We start from the raw sequence: 18,953 nt of genomic DNA on the forward strand, positions 1-18,953 counted from the left end.
GGTCATTTATACATTGGTGGGTCTATATTAAACCTTCAGCATCACAGAATGTAAATAGAGGTCTTATTCTTAATAATAATTCTCAGACAACATGGATGGACATTGAGGGTATTATGCAGAGTGAAATAAGTCAGAGGGAGAAGGTCAAATACCGTATGATCTCCCTCATTAAGTAGTAGATAATAACAACAACAAACAAACACATAGAGGCAGAGATTGGATTGGTGATTACCAGAGGGGAAGGGGGGGAGGGAGGAGGGCAAAAAGGATAATTCGGCACATGTGTGTGGTGATGAGTTGTAATTAGTATTTGGGTGGTGAACATGATGTAATCTATGCAGAAATAGAAGTATAATGATGTACACCTGAAATTTATACCATGTTATAAACCAATGTTACTGCAATAAACAAAAAATAAAAATAAGTAAATAAATAAATAAAAAAAAATAATAATTCTCAGTACTCAATACCAGGCATTGCTAGAAAAGGATACAAGTGACTGAGAATCCAGGGTTATTGGTGTTCATAATAATTTTAGTAACCTAGATATATTAGGAAGTGTTTTGTTTTCAGGAGAAAAGGTAGAGGTGTAAAATGAAAGAGAATAGGGAATGTAGCTATTTTTTTTGTCAGTTCATGTTAGTCATGCTATGGAGAAATGAGAAATTGTAAGATTGAGTATTGAAGAATTTCTGTTCTTAAGTGAAAGCAAACAAAAAGAATCATTCTACGCAACATTTTAAAAAATCTGCTTATTTCAGAATTATAGTCACGAGGGCACATTAACCCAATAATTAGAAGATTTTGAAACTTGCAAATATGGAATCACCTCTTTTCCTCATCTGTTCTGTGCTATGACTAGTGCGTGGTAGAATGATAGTCTCTTGGAATAGTCAGTGTAATTCTTGGATGTCTGGCTTTAGTAGACAATACTCTAGGATCTCTTGCAGGACAGTATTTGACCTAACATTGTATACAAGTTCATGCTGGAAACTTGCATAATGTTGAAGGGATATTCTGATGAGGCTATTTTAAATAATTATAAAAATACTACAAAGGTGCTGGAGGATCGTCCCCTCAAAGTACAGTCATGCATTGCTTAACAATAGGGATACATCCTAAGAAATGCATTGTTAGGTGATTTTGTCATCGTGCGAACATCATAGAGTGCACTTACACAAACTTAGATGGTACAGCCTCCTATACACCTACGCTGTATGGTACTAATCTTATGGGACCACTGTTGTATATGTGGTCTGTCATTGACTGAAACGTCGTTATGCAGAACATGACTATCTTCACCTTGGAGCTGTACTTTCTCAAATGATACAGCCATGACTTGAACTACTTTGGGAGCACCCCTTTAGGATAATATGTACTACCATACTTGGTCTTAGGCCAAAGATCAAATAAAATGAACAAGAAGAATAGATTTATGAAGTGCCTGTTGTATAATAGGTAAGTGTTAAGTGGATGAGTTTATGTTCTACAAAAGAAAAATCACTTTCATCATTCGTTAACATGCTTTTGACCCCAATTATATAAATATCATTCTCTGGGCTTGGCTCCAGGTGGCTTGGAGATATTTCCAAAAATTGCCTCCATTCACCCATTCAGTGCATAATTACTGAACACGTGCTGTGTGCCTGGTGCTGCTTTAGGTACTTGGGGAAACGGTGGCTAATAAAACAAAATTCTTGTCTTCCACATCTTGTAACTAAATATGGGTGGCATGTAATACGAACTAGGTGATGTGATAGTGACAGCAAAGGCTTGTGGGAGGAGTTTTTTTGGGTGGTGGTGATACTTCTGGGAGGGAGGTCAGGAAAGGTCTCTCAGAGAAGGTGACATTTGATCTGAAGCCTGAATGATGAGAGGAAGGCAGAGAATGCTTGCCACCTTTAAAGGAGCTTGATAGATTATGCTGCAGGCTCTGAAGGTATTTGAAAACATCAGGGAGTAATTCTTATTGGAAGTGTCTACTTTGAAGTGGTTCATTTGCATATGCGATACATGGTTTTAAGGGAGCCCTTCAGGGTACCTTTAAGTCTCACTTTTAATCATTACTGATAATTTACTGCAATAAGTGACCCTAGACTAATTTAGACATGGATTAAGAGATTGAATAAGATATATTTTAATTCACTAAGAATCTATTAGCCCTAAATGCAGTTTGTACATTCCACCCACTCTGGGATGCTGGGCTATTAAACCAGCAAGATGTGGTCTACTTCCACAAGAAATCTCGCTCTCTCACTTGCTCTCACCCAACCTATAAAGGCCTCCAAGGCCTTCCATAACCTACCTCTCTACCTCCTCCCTTCACACACAAGTACACTTGCCGTCCTGGCCACATTGGTCTCTGCTATGTTCTGTGTCTCGATTACTCTACCCCAGTTCCTGCATTGTGTTCCCTCCTCCTCTCAGGTCTCTTGGATGTCATCCCTTACCAGTGCAGTCTTCCCCAACTACCCATGTAGAAGAACAACCCACACCCATCCTTTCTTCTACGCTTTTTTTCCCCTCTATAGGCTTCTTACCCATTGAGAAAGTATATATTTTAGTTGTTTTATTTCCCTCCTCTAGACTGTAAGTGCACAAGAGCAGGGATTTCTGTCTGCTTAGTTGTATCCATAGAGCCTAGAGCAGGGCCTGTCACATGAAGTAAGTACTCAGAGTGAATGCAGAAGGAAAAAACTTACACATAAACTTAAGTACCTATAAGCAGTATTTGATAGACATATGATTTTCAGGAATAATTTATCTAGATTTTGTTTCTAGTGTCCAATATATCAGTCTTATGGTAGTATCTTATTTGTCATACATAATGATTTAATCTTTAAATAACTTCAAATTTTCTCTCATATGTGCTCTGGTGATTTTTCTCAACTCTTATTTGACCTCAGATAATCTTCACTTCATCCATGGAGTTTAAATAATGTTTTTTTACCTCCAGCAACAATTTTTACCTTATCAACCAGAAGTTCACTTCCTATGGTAAATCATGTACTGAGTCACTTTGCCCTCTGTTTTGTTAGTCCATAATCTCCTATAGACAGTCTCTTCATGATTTTGAGTTCTGCCAACTACCTCACTGTTTGGAGAGTTCCCCTTATACAGTTGGCCCTCCATATCCATGCGTTACACATCCTCAGATTCAACCAGCTGTGGATTGAAAGGCCTACAATGTTTGCGTCTGTACTGAACATGTACAGACTTTTTTTCTTGTTATTATTCCCTAAACAATACAGTAAAGCAACTATTTACATAGTATTTACATTGTACTAAATATTATAAGTGATCTAGAGATGATTTAAAGTATAGGGGAGGATGTGTGTAGGTTATATGCAAATACTACACTATTTTATATAAAAGACTTGAATGTCTGCAGATCTGGGTATCTTGGGGGGGGGGGAGTCCTGGAACCAGCCCCTCACCACCCCCACCCCACCCCCACCCCCACATACACAGATACCAAGGGACTACTGTGTGTTGTGTCACAACTGCTTAAGGTCTGCTTTTTCATTTTCTCATTTGTTGTATGTGGAGACCTCTTCAATAATTGGTAACCTCTCATCATCTCTTAGAAAGGCTTTGCAGTCCTTATTTTTGCGCTTTATCAAAAAAGTAATCAAAACCTGATCTAATTTAAGTTTTGAGAATTGTGTGTCTGCCTTGGAGCCCAATCTCTTTCTTTTTCCCTGCACTCCATCGCCCATTCTGTCCCCAAATTAGTTTTAAGTTTGTAAGATAGTGCAAGTTTACACATTATCACATGCTTATTAGTGGTTTCTGAAAAGTATTACTTGACTTGCCATTTTAAGCACACCTAATACAAGGGTTCTGACTTATTAATTGCAAATAGCTACTGTGAGCTTGCCTCTGCTTGCTTTTTCCCAAATAAAATGTATGGCCTTATCATAGGAAACGTTAAGCCCAGGTATCAGTGTATTTGAATAGTTTTTGGGTTCTGAATTGAGATGTTACAGGATATTGGCAGTGAAAGCTTTGAGCAAGCCCAGTTTGAAGGAATGGAAAAGGAATAAAGGCTTGTCTTGTGTGTCTTCACACAGTGACAGTTGGACTCTGAGTCACTGAAGTCTGCCTGCTGGAACCTGTACTCGGCTCTTGAAGCTTTGCAGAACAGCTGCCTGAAGAATACATTAGTACAAAGGGGTTTGAGGATTGTTTGTGACTTTTAAGTAAAAAGTTTACCTAACCAATAATGTAAAATGTGGTTAAACCTGCGTGGTAGTTCAAAGAGTTGCTTTACCTGAGCATTTGGCTTCTTTTGAACGGTGCCAAGGTAGGCCATATGGTGCCATATGCTTTGAAATAGCTGGTTTGCCTTGGAGTTTGGAAATGAGTTATTTGACTAGTTTAAAAAGTATATAAGGTTTAAAATTCATTTATTTGTGTAAGGGAAAAATAGTATATCCATTTTATTCCAACAGGATAGTTATTGTTTTGTTTTAAATCGAAGTCTCCCTCAGTGGGCTCTGGAACCTAGACTCCATCAGTTAGGTTTTCTAACCATCGTGTCCTATATTGACTAGAGTAGGGGGATCATATCAGATGGAACGGCTTCTGCATCCCAGCTCCAGCCCGTAGCAGCTTCATGATCTTAGGCAAGTGAGGTGGCCATTTTGAGCCCATTTCTTCATCCTTGGAATGTGACGGGATGATCAGAGCCAGCGCACGGGGTTGTGAGGCAAGACAATGCCTGTGAGTGGGCACAGCTATGTGGTACTGTGACTGACTCAGCAAAAGGGGTGCTATTCATTCAGCCAGCTTTTTAGGGTACCTGCTAGGTTCGTTCTAGATACAGAAGAATTCAAGGTGAAAATGACTTGATCCTGGCCCAGAAAATCTTACAGTTGACTTCATCCCTTGGGCCTTATATTCTCTTCACCTAGGTTTTATTGGTATGAATGAGACTGGGTCTAAGAGATTGGATTCTCTTTTAGTGGGTGCAAAGGTGCTCATCCAGACTTGCTGTAATTAATGTTGTCCTCCTTCACATTCAAGGACCAGTTCTTCCACATGTAATATGTGAAGTATAGTATAGCATGGTATAGTAATGTGCTTGGCATCAAGTATAATTGTTTGTGGGACAAGTAGGGGATTTTAGTAGCTGATTCCTTTAAAATTTTTCCCTTATTTCTAAAAATAAAACCTTTTCCTGTCGTCAGGTTACATTTTTCCCAACTATATAGAGTTTTCTTTTTTTTTTAAATATTTATTTATTTAGAGAGAGAGAGAGTGTGTGTGTGTGTGTGTGTGTGTGTGTGTGTGTGTGTGTGTGTGTCTGTGGAAGATCAGCCCTGAGATAATATCCATGCCAATCCTCCTCTTTTTGCTGAGGAAGACTGGCCCTGAGCTAACATCCGTGCCCATCTTCCTCCACTTTATATGGGACGCCGCCACAGCATGGCCCGACAAGCAGTGTGTCAGTGCACGCCTGGGATCTGAACCCGGGCCATCAGCAGCGGAGCGTGCGCACTTAACCGCTATACCATGGGGCTGGCCCAAGAGTTTTCTTTTTTAATCACAATGGCATTTGTGATTAATTTTCTATATTAGCAAAACTTAGTTATGGTTTTTAAGTAACCTTTTTTCTTAATAGAGGTACAATACATATTTGTTATCAAAAACTTTAGAAAATATCTTTCTTTTCCCCACTAATAGCATGCTGGTTTATGTTGAGCTACCCATCTCTGGTGATAAAATGAACCATGGTTTTTGGAAGATTCTGTGGTTACTGCTGGCTGTGTTGGCAGACAGACAATACGCTATGCCTGCTGGTTCTCATGTCAAATAAATTGTACCCATGAGTTTCGATGAAATGAAGTAACCATGTGTAAGTCCCTGGGACATGCTATGTAAGTGATAGATTTTGTTTGACCCTATTGGTATATCATTTCTTTTTGAGTGAATGTTTCTTTGGAAATATCTTTAGTAATCTTCTTTCAGAGCTCACTGTCCCTCAATTCTTTATATCCTGAATAAGTTTTGTACTTGCAGGCTGATTTTGTTATTGTCTACCTAACTCTCTGAAGGGGAAATTTTCAGAATTTGGGACAGCATTTTTACAGTCCCTTTTTATTCCCTAAGAGCAAGTAGAGCTAAAAGTTAGAAAATAAACTTTCTGACTTACTTTAGGAGAGTATATTCATGGAAGCTAGGCATTCAGTAGTTAGGCAAACAACTTGGAGGGTATTTAGTCCTCCGCTTGCAATAGGAAGCATGGTTGAATTACATGATCGTTGATGTTTCAGGAAATTACAGCAAATCAATTCTATACAAAACGAACCCAATGACTAAGAAACAAAGAGGTCCATTTGCTGTGGTTTTGTTGTTAGTGGCTAATACTGAATACACTTTGCCAGATTTTTTTTTCTGGTTGTATTATACCTAACATTTATTCCAAAGATACATCTTTTATCTTTTGCTTGTGTGTACCCCAGCCAAGCCACCATTTAGCAGTAAACCTGTTGAGTGACTTTTTCTTGTACAGCATTATGATTGCTTCTTCCAAGTCCTACATCTGGATGCTGTGTTTTCTAGCCTTGCTAAAATATGAATTCAGCTTCCCTTAGGTAAATATTGAGCAAGATCTGCATTTACAAGTAGCTTTCAGTTTTCATATTTTTTAGAAACTTATCACAAGATGTTGTTAGTAAATTTGTTGGTGAAAATAATTCCTTGGCAGAATTACAACATTGCACATAGGCAGTCATTATGAAAGAGCTAAGTTTTATCATTTATTTTCATTAGGAGATATAGTGATTTTTACAAAGGATTCTCAAAGTAATCATGGCTGCTTACTTCAATGGCAGGTGGTGGGTTTGCAGTAAAAATTGTTGGTCAGATTATTGAAGAGGTATTTTTAGAAATACTGAAGGATTGTAACTTCTAATATCATTTGCTTTTTGGAGTGTCAGTAATACTCAACCAGATTTTTTTTTTCTTCTCACATTTCCTCAAATAGTCGTGCTCATAAATTTTGGGGAAAATGGGAGGGAGCAATTACTGATTCATTCCTTTGATATTTAATTATCTCCATGGAAGAAGGTAAAGGGGAAGAGATAGGATAGGGGCTAAGACTTGAGTACACTCAACATGTACAGATTGGAAAATGTTTGCTTTTAATATTTAGGTTCATCATAAACCAGAATGCCTAGAGATAAGTATTAATATAACTTTGAGGAGGTAAACTGAGTTTTTGTTTTGTTTTTTTTTCCCTAGGAGGAAGTGATATATTTTAGGTTTCTTATCTACATTTCCCTTTTAAAAATAATATATATGAACACATTTGAGAAAATTTGACAATCTAGAGAAGCAGAAAATGTTAAAAGCTATATCAACCATATAAACTGAGTTTTTATTTTCACCATAGTGATAGCAGTAAGGTTAAACATATTTTCTAGACACAATATTATTTGTATTACTACCCTTTTCACTGATTAGTGTTCAAGCAGACAAAAGAGAATGTTTTTTTGTGTGTGAAAAATAAAGTTCAGTATTAATAATGACCTTTGGACAAAACTGTAAAATAACTGTTTGCACTACTTGGTGACAGTTGCCTTGATAGCTTCATACATCTCACTCTGTATTGTATTCATATAGAGCACTTTTTAAGTGCCTGTTCCAAAGGCACTTTGGAATACTTTACAAATATTCATCCACTATTAGCACATTTAATGGTTAATCATTTATTCTAGTTGTTAGAGACTATAGAAGAAAATATTTTGTGTGTGTTGTGTATATTTTCTCTGTCTGTCTTTTTTGTTGTTGGTGGTGGTGGTTGTTTTGTTTGTGTGGACCTAAGAACTTGAGTCTCAGGGCTGGTAACAGATCCTTGTCTTGTGGTAGTTCTGCTTTTCATGCTTAGAATGTGTGAAAGGTACAGTTTTGAGATGGTAAGGAGGTTGGACTGAACTAGTTTCTGTGTTATAACTGTAAAACTTACATTTCCAGGAAAATAAAGCATTTGATAAATAAATAAAACTTATGCCTATCCCATCCCTCTTTTGTATCATTAAACATGTTTTCTATTTATATGCTAAAAGAAGTTATTAGAAATTATTTTAAATTCTCCAACATCTCTGTCTCTGCCCATTCCAGCATGCTGGAAGATGACCTTCAGCTCAGCGACAGTGAGGGTAGTGACGGCGAACAAGTAAGTGTTGTACGCCTCATGATAGCAGGAAGCCTTTTAAATCCGTCTAACGTTTCTGAGCTGCTTATCCTAACCTGTTTTTTGTTCTTTCCTGGTCCTTCTTCCCCTTACTGTGAATGCTTAGACCCCAGAGAAGCCTCCTTCCGCATCTGCACCTCCAAGGTACCGTGTGCGGGTTTCTCCCCATCTGTACAAAATGTTTGCTTTTTTTTTTTTTTTTTTACCAAATGGGAAAAATACACCTTATTTTGTGCTTTCATAGCTTCTTCACGGGGGAAGGAGATGGAGGATCACAGTTGTAAGAAAGTACCTGTTTCATATTTTAGAAACTTAAATCAGCCGTAGAGAGGTTGTTAACTCTGTAAAAGAGTCCCTGCCCCCACCTGAATCCTCAGTTTGTATGTTTAAAATTTTTGAGAGTTTAAAAATAAGCTTAAATCACTTTCATCAGTATAATGTAAACAGTATTTGAAAAGTTATGCTGAAGACCCCAATGTTTTTGTGAAAGTGACGGGTTTGCTGTGTTTTCAGAAATCATAAAGCTGAATTATTTCCAGAAATTGTTTCCCATAGTGCCCATTTTCTTAGTTGTATGAATTTTCTAATTGGTTCAGCTGCTTTTAAAAATGACCTGCAGAACATTTTAGTGTGATGGAAAATGGCACTGTTTTTACTTCGTAGACAGCTAACCATATTTTAGAAAACGTGATGCTTTAATTTTTGGAAATGGGAACTATCTGAACTACCTTGATAATATTTTCCTCTGGTACTGAATTTAGTGATTTAATATGCCAATACCGCCTTCCGTGGACAAAGAGTTAAGTTACACTGTAGCTGTTTTACTCCCTTGAGATGTGGTCATCCATTCTGAGACAAGCTCAGCAATAAAATCTTCCGTCTCCTACAGGTGATGTTATAGTTAAGATGGAGAAAGATCGTGTAATTATGTGAGGTCTTAGGGATTCATAAGCTCTGCTTATTTATTTATATCCCATTTTGTTCAGTAATTTCTAGAGGCTGATAACTCATAAAATATGACAAACTAGTCTAACTTAAAAGTGGAGGAAAAGAAAAAGCAAGGTGGGGATAAATTAGAGGCAGGAATAACATTGAAGTTGTGTCTTATTGTGATTGTTACTGGCTTAAACTCTTCAGCCCCCAGTGTGAAAGGATCACAATCTTGACACAGCAGTTCATATGAGGAAATTGTCATAGCATAGTGTTTGTGTTAAAATTACCTCAACTAGTGATTTCTTATCTAATAATTTTTGTTATTCTGCGTATTCTAATATAATAATAATTTTATTAAATTTATTGTTTTGAAAATATTCTGGGTAGATTTGGAGGCTTTAAAGGTTATAGTTACTGATTTACTGCTTTGGCTAATACCCTGTAGGGCAAGGTTTTAAGATATGCTTTGAAATTCTGTATGTGTCCAGCAGGGGGACCCGGATGTGTTTTCTCTCTGGCCTAGAGTTAATGTCCTTTTCTTAAAACTCACAGTAGTTAATCTCTACGTCAGCTGATATTTGGGGATGATCCTAAGCCACTCATAAAGAATGGCCCCTTTTATAATTATGCCCAAGAAGTGTGAGTGTATTGCCTTTGAGGTCACTTTCCAAAGGAACACCATTAATATTCAGTAGTCTTTGGCTACCAGACGGTTAGTTCTCATATAGAGGATAGAGGGAGATTTCAACGTATTGGCTTTTCCTCTAAAAATTAACTTCTTTAGGTTATATACAGGAAGGGTCAGCAGAATTAAAGGGTCAGAGAGTAAATATTTTAGGCTTGGTGGGCTGCATAGTCTTTGTTGCCACTACTCAACCCTGCTTTTGTTGTGTAAAAGCAGACATAGACAATACATAAAATAATGTGTGTGGATGTGTTCCAGTAAAACTTTATTTAGAAAAACAGGCAGCCAGCCCAGACCGTGGTTCACCAACCCCTGAAATAAAGCACCCAGCATCTAACTTAAATTTTGTGTAGCTTGAAATGTTCTTTAGAAGCAAAATTCCACAGGCTTCTCTTTTGTGCAGTTATCTGGTGAGCTGTTTTAAGGGTTTTTTTTGCTGCTTTTTGAGTCACTGTGGGCTTTTCTCTGAACGGATGATATGGTAATTTAGTAATATTAAGTATTATCGAGGCCCTTCCTTTCGAGTAGCAGAAAAATGGGCAAAGAGGGAAATGGGTAAAGAGGGAAGAAATCCACCTTGTGTGGTGACTTCTGATTCCCTCGTTCGGTTGCTTTGCAGTGCTCCACAGTCGCTTCCAGAAGCCGCGGCCTCAGCACATTCCAGCAGTGCGGAGTCAGAGAGCACCAGTGACTCAGACAGCTCCTCGGACTCGGAGAGTGAGAGCAGCTCAAGTGACAGTGAAGAGAATGAGCCCCTAGAAACTCCGGCTCCTGAGGTACTGTGTCCCCTTCAGGAGGCGATCTAAAATGGCAGCATTCTGTCTTTTGGGGCTAGAGTCTACTGTGGACCAGCACTGACCGTGGGACTGAGTGGTTCTGTCCCACGGAGCAGTGCCTTCCTGCTCCTTGGCTGTGTGCAGCCAGCTGTTTACTTATTTCTTACCAAACATTTGGTGATGGACGTTTGGGAGAAGTGTCTTCTCTCTCCTGTTTAAAATGATGGCTTCTTCTCTGTCGCTGCTGGTGGTGTTTTGAAGATGCTGTAAGAATGTTTGCACACCATTTTCTTTTTCCTTCTTTTGAAAAAGAAAACTGGTTTTCAGTAGGCTGCTGTTTTAATATTAATGAGAATTTTTTTTGAAATTTCAGGAATGCATGAATTAAGGAAATCAAAAGGAGACAGCCTGATTTAGCAAAGGGCAGGAACGTGAACCAGAAATAAGTTATCACAGGTTCTATTTTTGAATCACTAAAAGCCACGCGTTAAATTGATGGCGAAATGATTTTGCCAGGGCTGTGCTTCTTGCTGCCTCTGCCCCATGTGAATCAGGGATAATGGTGTTTGCCTGTCACCCACCCTTGGGAGATATTGTAAAGATAAACAGATGAGACTGAAAATCTCAAGCACTAAATTTATCTAGAGGATTGATGCTATTTACTGGATTGTTGAACACAAGAAATTTGTAACAACTAACAAGGTTGCCAGATGCCCTCAAAACTTGGAGTAGCGATGTAAAAATTATGCTGGGGAAGGATTCATAGTGAAAAGGGAAGGCACTTTTCGTGAACTGGACCAGCTTGTATAGAGAAAATTATTCTGGATATTTCAGATGGGAATCCCAGCAAAGGATGCTTTCTGATTAAGAAAGCATTGAACTTTTCCGTGTTTGTCTCTGCTGTTTAGAAAACAGGGCAGTTCCACCAGAGCATTGACCGAATCCATCTGGAGATCATGTAGTGAGACTCAAGAGCCAAGGCTGAGGACAAGGGAGGCTGAGAAAATAACTGAGTGTCATTTTTTGTTAGATATGAATTAATGTCTGGCACAGACTAAGTGCTTAATAAATATTTTTTGGAGTGAATAAACATGGGTCAGCATTAACTGCACTTGCAGTGCCTTACAGATTTTAGAAACTACTCTGTGTGTTTCTGGGGGCTCTCTGTTTTCTTGTTTTCCTCTGTTTCCTTGTATGATACTAATTGCTGTTGAAATAATTTTCCTACGCCTCAGAGAAAACGATATTGAATACATTCTGCAGACAAATTGTGTGATTGTTCTCACTGTTAGTGTTTATAAGACTTTGCTTTATGTCTTACCTTTTTCAGTAAGAAAAGTGCATGCTTGTTTGGTTACTGATACACGGAAGAGAATTCAATTAAATATTAAAATTCAATTCAAATAAAAGTAAAACAGCACAAATTTGGCTGACTAATTGAAACTTGAAAGAAAAACTTACTCTGCTGCTGGTATTAATGAAACAGTTATATCTTGTTGCTCAAGAGGTTACTGTAATAGATTTAGAGACTCTTAGATGAAAAATGTTCCCATCCTAGTTTATTTTTTTAAATCGCCTTACTAAATAAGCTTATATTTGTACGTTTGTGTCAGTGTGCAAATCTAGACTTGGGTATGGTTTGTATGTTATGTACTGAGGCTTGACTTCCCCAGAAATATTTTGTCTCTGTCTAGATTTTAAACCTTTAATTTTCCCCAGAGTATTTAACTACTTTCCTTTTAAAATAAATACTTGTCTTATTATAAATCTCCTGTGTGTGCTGAGAGTAACATGAATTCCATAAGAGATCATAGTTACTAGTTTTAATTTTCTCACTTTTTCTTTATTTGATGTTTTTTGTGTGTGTGAGGAAGATTGGCCCTGAGCTAACATCTGTGCTCATCTTCTATCTTGTATGTGGGACGCTGCCACAGCATGGCTTGATGAGCGGTGCGTAGGTCCAAGCCCAGGATCTGAACCTGCAAACCCTGGGCCGCCGAAGCAGAGCACATAAACTTAATTACTATGCCACTGGCCTGGCCCCCTTTGATTTTTAATGCTGAGAAATTTGCTTTTTATGGCTCCATTTTAAATTCGTTTGACAAAGTAGTCCAGTGATCTTCAAGAGATGTGGAAGGTTCTCTGCATGCCAGTAGGCTGGTGGTGAACTAGGGGAAAAGCGGCTTTCAGTGTCTGCTTTATAGTGTGAATCAAAATGTAAATCTCAGCTTTTCAAAATATATGACACATCACCTTTTTACTGCTTAAGTAAAATTCAGAAAAAAATGATTCTGTTCTTGGTTATTCAGGAATCTGCTTAGTTTTCTGAACTATTCATTGTCTGGTTCTTTGGTAGTAAAATTCCTTGGTTGATTGACTGTTAGGCTCTTGGTACTTTTTCATAAATTATTTGATTTAACCTTCCATCAACCCGAGAAGGTTGGTAGTGTGGGAGAGGAAGAAATTTTTCTCTACCCTTCTCGGTTCCTCTGGCTGGTCTAAGAATTAAATTGCTTATCACCCTCTCTTCCAACAGACCCTGCAGCAGGCAGAGATCTGGGAGCCTGATGGGCTAAGAACTCTTACCTTCTGCTGGTGCTTGTCAGATGTCCCAGGATCTCTCAGCTGCAGCAGCCTTGGAGGGAGCAGAGTCCAGCCAGGGAAGTTTATCCTGCTGATGATGCCAACTGTGGGGGAGGAAGAAATTTTCCTCTGCCCTTCTAGGTTCTTCTGGCTGGTCAAAGAATTAAATTGACATGCGACAGATTAACAGGAGAAAATCAAATTTAATTGCACATGTATGGCAACCCCACATACATGAGAGAGTCAGAGACCCCACATACATGAGAAGTTCAGAGACAGAAAGGTAAAATGAGGTATATATGACATCTTGAGCTAAAAAATGGGATAGGAGCATGGGGCTTCAGAGGGAAGGGGGCTAATTCACAGGACAATGAGAAGAGCAGATGTTCAGTAGTTAGAGGTTTGCCCTGCCATACAGATCGGTCATAAAAATGGTGTTTCTGGTAATAAGTCTTGTTATAGACAAGGTCCCCATTTAAATTCTTTAAGGGAGACATAAAAGTTTATCTTGAGCCAGCAGGGTCTCCATTGCCTTTAGCTCAAAATATTCCACACACCAAAGTGGAAATCTTGGGGAAGGCTGTTCTGAACCCCTTCAGTAGGTTTCTTTTCGCCTGTAAGGAAGTAGCAGCCCTGAGATTCAAACCCATAGGCCATGTAACTCGGAATCCTTTGTTTTCTACTACAACGTGCTACTTTTCTCCTTTCTTCTTTTTTCTCTTTTAATTTTTAGACTCATCCTCTTTCACAACTATGATGTTTTACTAAAAGAAAAGTAGTGCATAACTCAAAACTTTTCATTAAAAATCATAATTCATTCTAAAATACTGAACTTTTACCAATTTGAGAAGTTAGGAAAGGTAAAGGGACATATTGTTAAACCTTTATTAAAACACTTAGTGAGGGCCGGCCCCTTGGCATAGTGGTTAAGTGTGTGCGCTCCGCTGCTGGTGGCCAGGGTTCGGATCCCAGGTATGCACTGATGTACCACTTGTCAGGCCATGCTGTGGCGGCGTCCCATATAAAGTGGAAGAAGTTGGGCACAGATTTAGCCCAGGGCCAGTCTTCCTCAGCACAAAAAAAAAAAAAAAAGGAGGAGGATTGGCATGGATGTTAGCTCAGGGCTGATCTTCCTCACCAAAAAAAAAAAAAAAAACTTAATGAAAATGAATCGTGTTTTTTCACTTGCAATGTGCAGTGCTTGGTTTGCACCCGCACTGGGATGCAGGGGGCAGGGTGTGAGGGAAGGCAGAGGAAGAAATGCAAGTCCAAACCTTGATCCTGTCCAGCATTTGCACTCATTTTAAAATCTTTTATTTATTTATTTATTTATTTATTTTTTTGCTGTGGAAGATTTGCCCTGAGCTGACATCTGTGCCAGTCTTCCTCTATTTTATATGTGGGTTGCTGCCACAGCATGACCACCGACGAGTGGTGTAGGTCGGTACCCGAGAACCAAACCCAGGCCACCCAAGTGGAGTGCGCTGAACTTAACCAGTAGGCCACAGGGCCGGCCCCAAAATATTTTTAATCAATCCTTTGTGTAAAAGTTTACCCTATCCCAATGCCTGCATAATATCTGACCTTAAAGGAATTTTATCCATTTTACATCTTTACAGTGGGTATACTAGAAGGATTGCCCCTACCCTCTCCCCTTGTCTGGGCACACCAACTCAATACCCTGCAATTGGGCCATACACCTCCCTTCTGGACATTTTTAGGACTGCAGTGGAAGAAAATGTGTTTTATTTCTGTAACCAGGACATTCCTTTAGGGACCGCTAAATGTATCTTACACTGCCCCGTTTTGGGGTGGGGGTGGGGTGGGGAAGCAGATGTTATTTATACCGGGAATGACTTTCGTGTTTGGTTCCTGCATAAATACTCTTCTGTGGAGCATGTCAGTGATGGGAGGGCAGAGGTAAACATGGCCCTGGTGAGAGAGATCCATACCTTTCTTGAGAAAGGGCTTTTGAAGGGTTTGGTTCCTGAGGTGGTTGGCAAGTGATACATTCTAGTGCCTTGTCCCCAGTCAATTAACCACTAGTATTACCACATCCTCAAGTCTTTGCAAGAAATAATGTTTGACAAGTAGGTATTGTCTGCTAATCTTTTCTCTGCCCTTAACAATCATCCTGTCTTGTGAGAACATTGAATACCGTTTTAGATTACCTCTGACAAAATGCCTGGCACTTAAGAGTGATTTCCTTCTCCCCTCCCTCCCTGCTCTGAAGTTCCAATGAGAGCATGGGCATGGGGTTGATGTAAGTGAAGGGAGCTGTAAAGGAGATAGGTTGTCTTAGGCAGCAATATGGGGTAAGCAGAAAAAACTGAATTCTGCAGCTCTCTTTCTGGCTGAAGTATGATCCTACCTGGTTCCTTCAAGTTCCTCTTAGTTCTATTCTGTTACAATCACACTAAGCCCAAACTACCTACCTGGTCATTTTATTACCTAACCTTTTCTTGGCCAAAAAGCCTTTACGTTATATCCACATATCTTGCATGTATTAAGTTTGCAGGTTTATAGAGTTGAATTATTTGGGATCTTCCATTTGGGAAAATTGTTAGCAATCTTCCCCATAAAATATCCACCTACTGGAGTGATTTCCTTACCCATATTCTAATCAGTTAAATCCCATGTGGACTATCTTTCAATTAACTTCCTGGTGCATTGTGTATATGATTTACTCATTCATACAAACCACCTGTCAGAATGGATCTTAAACACATGTAGCATGTAAGCATGTAGCATGTGAAGGGCAGTGATATATATAAAAATATATGATCATTGCTTACTCTATGAGACACTAATATTTTTCTATATGGCATAAAACTTACAGGTATAGTAATATACCTACAGGAATGCTCAAGTAAGTATCTCATGTGTACCACTGTATGCAAGACATAACAGTAGCATTTGGAGATAGAACCATCTCTATCATTCTGTTTATAAGATCTAGTAGCCTAGTTGGAGAGAGATGGAGGGATGCATCAATAGTCAGCAACAAAGATTTAAACAGTTAAGATAACAGAAGGTAAGAACTTCTGTTTATTTGAAAAATCAGTTGTACAGATAATCAGTGTAATCTTGCTGCTCTTAATTGTGTGCTCTGGAGCCTCCTTATGTTTCTTAGAAAAATAGGTGTTATTTCAGACCAGATTGCCTGTAACAAGAGATTTAATGTTTGATTTTTAAAGAATTCAAGTGGTACTAATGCTTGGCTAATGTGACCTCACTTGACTCTTTTTACCAAGGTATAAAATTTGAAAATCACATCACAGATATATACATATATCTGTGATACACTGAAAAACCTCATCATGTATAAATGTTTATAATGTTTTTAAGTAGATAAAAGAAATGAAGTCTTGAAGAAATTCATTTTCAGTGGAAAAGTATGTCAAAAAAGGATAAAGCACGAAACCCATCGGTAATCACTAAGACTTAGTTTACTCATTAGCCTTTTTCTGAAAATCCTTGATGAAAGGATTCTTTTTATTCATTTCTCCCTGTTATTTTCTGATAGAATAGTTTACAAGCCATAATGTGTCAGTTCTGTTTGAATTATACTGTAATTACCCTTAGAGCAAGCTATTTATGTTACAAAGATTTCTCTGCAGTTGTCAGTGGGCTATAGTGGTGAATATCTAATGGTTTGTTATTAGTCGATATCTGCTACAGCAAAATTCCTGTAGCACAAAAACAAATTGGAAGATTGTTTTAAGAGTTGTTATAGAATTTGACCTGTAATTCGAGGGGGATAAAAAGGACCTGAATAATTAGGTTGGTAAGGATTGCGTCTCACCCACAGTCCTGTAGGATGGTGTGACTAACACAAAAGAGGAATTTATCATCATCGGTCAGCTAACACTTTTCTCTTTTTCCTTGTTTTTTAGCCCGAGCCTCCGACAACAAACAAATGGCAGCTGGACAACTGGCTGACCAAAGTCAGCCAGCCGGCGGCGCCCCCAGAGGCCCTGGGGGGCGCAGAGCCCCCGCCGCGCCACCTCGACGGTAAGGGCAAGGGCGACGGTGGCGGCAGCGGCGCCGGTCACGAGCACTCGGAATCCAAAGATCCTGCCCCCAAAAGCTCCAGCAAAGCTCCCCGGCTCCCCTCCGAGGGCCCCCACGCGGGCAAGAGGAGCTCTCAGAAGTCCCCTGCCCAACAGGAGCCCCCGCAGAGGCAAACTGTTGGAACCAAACAACCCAGAAAGTCCGGCAAGGCCCCCGCGCCGGCGGATGCGCGGGCGGGCTTGCAGGTGGAGAGCGAGCCGGGCCCCCCTCCCCACGGCCCTGGAGACCAGCCTGCCAAAGACAAGCCCAAGGTGAAGACGAAAGGGCGCCCCCGCGCCGCGGACGGCAGGGAGCCCAGGCCCGCGGGGCCCGCCCCCGGCGAGAGGAAGAAGCACCGGAGCGGCCCGCCCGTCCCCCCGAAGGCGCTCCCGGGCCCCGAGCCCACGAAGGACAATGTGGAGGACAGGAGCCCCGAGCACTTCGCCCTCGTCCCCCTGACTCAGAGCCAGGGGCCCCCCCGCGGCGGCGGCAGGACTAGTGGCTGTCGCCGGGCTGTGGTGGTCCAGGAGGATCGCCGGAAGGACAAGCTCCCCGTGCCTCCGAGGGACACCAAGCTGCTCTCCCCGCTCAGGGACACTCCTCCCCCGCAGACCCTGATGGTGAAGATCACCCTCGAGCTCCTCTCTCGGATACCCCAGCCGCCTGGGAAGGGGAGCCGCCAGAGGAAGCCAGAAGACAGACAGCCGCCGGCAGGGAAGAAGCTCGACTCTGAGAAGAGAAGCGCAGACAACTCAAGCAAGTTGGCCAAAAAGAGAAAGGTGAGTGTGAGGGACTGACCTCCCTCTACAGCGTGGAAAGGCCCTGCTGCTGGCTGGGGGCTGCCTTTGGCCCTTGACTCTAAGCCTGTGTTGCCTTAGGAGAGGCTGAGAGTCTTTGGGTTCACTCCTGTATCAGCCTGGCTCTCTGGCTGTGGACCGGATGCTTCCCACTGGGTGGGCAGGCATTAACAAGTGATGGATTCCTTCACAGTCTTGCTAGTTCGAAAAAGGATGAGGCAGTCATTGAAAAGGATATCTTGTTTTAGAATAATATAGTATTTAGGCATCCATTTTTATTTATTCTGGTAACATTGGTAGTATTTAGCACCTGGCTGTTAGGTTTTGCCCTAGAAATTAAAACTTTACGTGAATCCAAATGTTAGTATTCTGAATTATTGCAAGAACTGCTATACACAATTTTACTCCCATAGTATGATCTTTTTAATACCGATATTACATCCATATTTTAACTCACGGCCACCTAACACCTCATTAGTTTGAAACCACCCGATTTAAAATTTGTAACCTCCATTAATGACTTTTACTAATAAGCAGAACATTATAAAAAAAAGTTTGAGAGCTATTAAAAGTATATTTAGGACATTATTATTTTTTTTGTGTGTGAGGAAGACCAGCTCTGAGCTAACATCTATTGCCAATCCTCCTCCTTTTTTTTTTTTTCCCCTCCAAAGCCCCAGTAGCTAGTTGTATGTCATACTTGCACATCCTTCCAGTTGGTGTATGTGGGACACGGCCTCAGCATGGCCGGAGAAGCGGTGCATTGGTGCGTGCCCAGGATCCGAACCTGGGCTGCCAGTAGCGGAGCGCGAGCACTTAACCACTAAGCCACGGGGCTGGCGCCTCATCTTTTTATGTAATATAGGCTGCTATGGTACATTGTGAAGTATTGAAAATTTGTCATTTTATTTATCACAATATTTGGA

At 40.2% G+C, this 18,953-nt stretch overlaps 1 protein-coding gene across 7 annotated transcripts in view; it reads left to right on the top strand.

The window, feature by feature from the left end:
* Positions 1-18,953, top strand: part of AFF1 (ALF transcription elongation factor 1) — a 182,105-nt gene that overhangs the window by 138,371 nt on the left and 24,781 nt on the right. For 6 of the 7 annotated variants that reach the window (XM_014787869.2, XM_014787870.2, XM_087434554.1 and 3 more), the window contains 4 exons: positions 8,128-8,182; positions 8,307-8,344; positions 10,438-10,594; positions 17,074-18,009. In XM_014787869.2, coding sequence (XP_014643355.1) covers positions 8,128-8,182; positions 8,307-8,344; positions 10,438-10,594; positions 17,074-18,009 — 1,186 coding nt within the window. The remainder of the gene's footprint in view (positions 1-8,127; positions 8,183-8,306; positions 8,345-10,437; positions 10,595-17,073; positions 18,010-18,953) is intronic. The other variant, XM_087434555.1, reaches the window with a different exon arrangement.

Source organism: Ceratotherium simum, chromosome 8 (assembly GCF_057802395.1).
Source record: "Ceratotherium simum simum isolate JZ-2026a chromosome 8, ASM5780239v1, whole genome shotgun sequence".
NCBI lineage: Eukaryota > Metazoa > Chordata > Mammalia > Perissodactyla > Rhinocerotidae > Ceratotherium > Ceratotherium simum.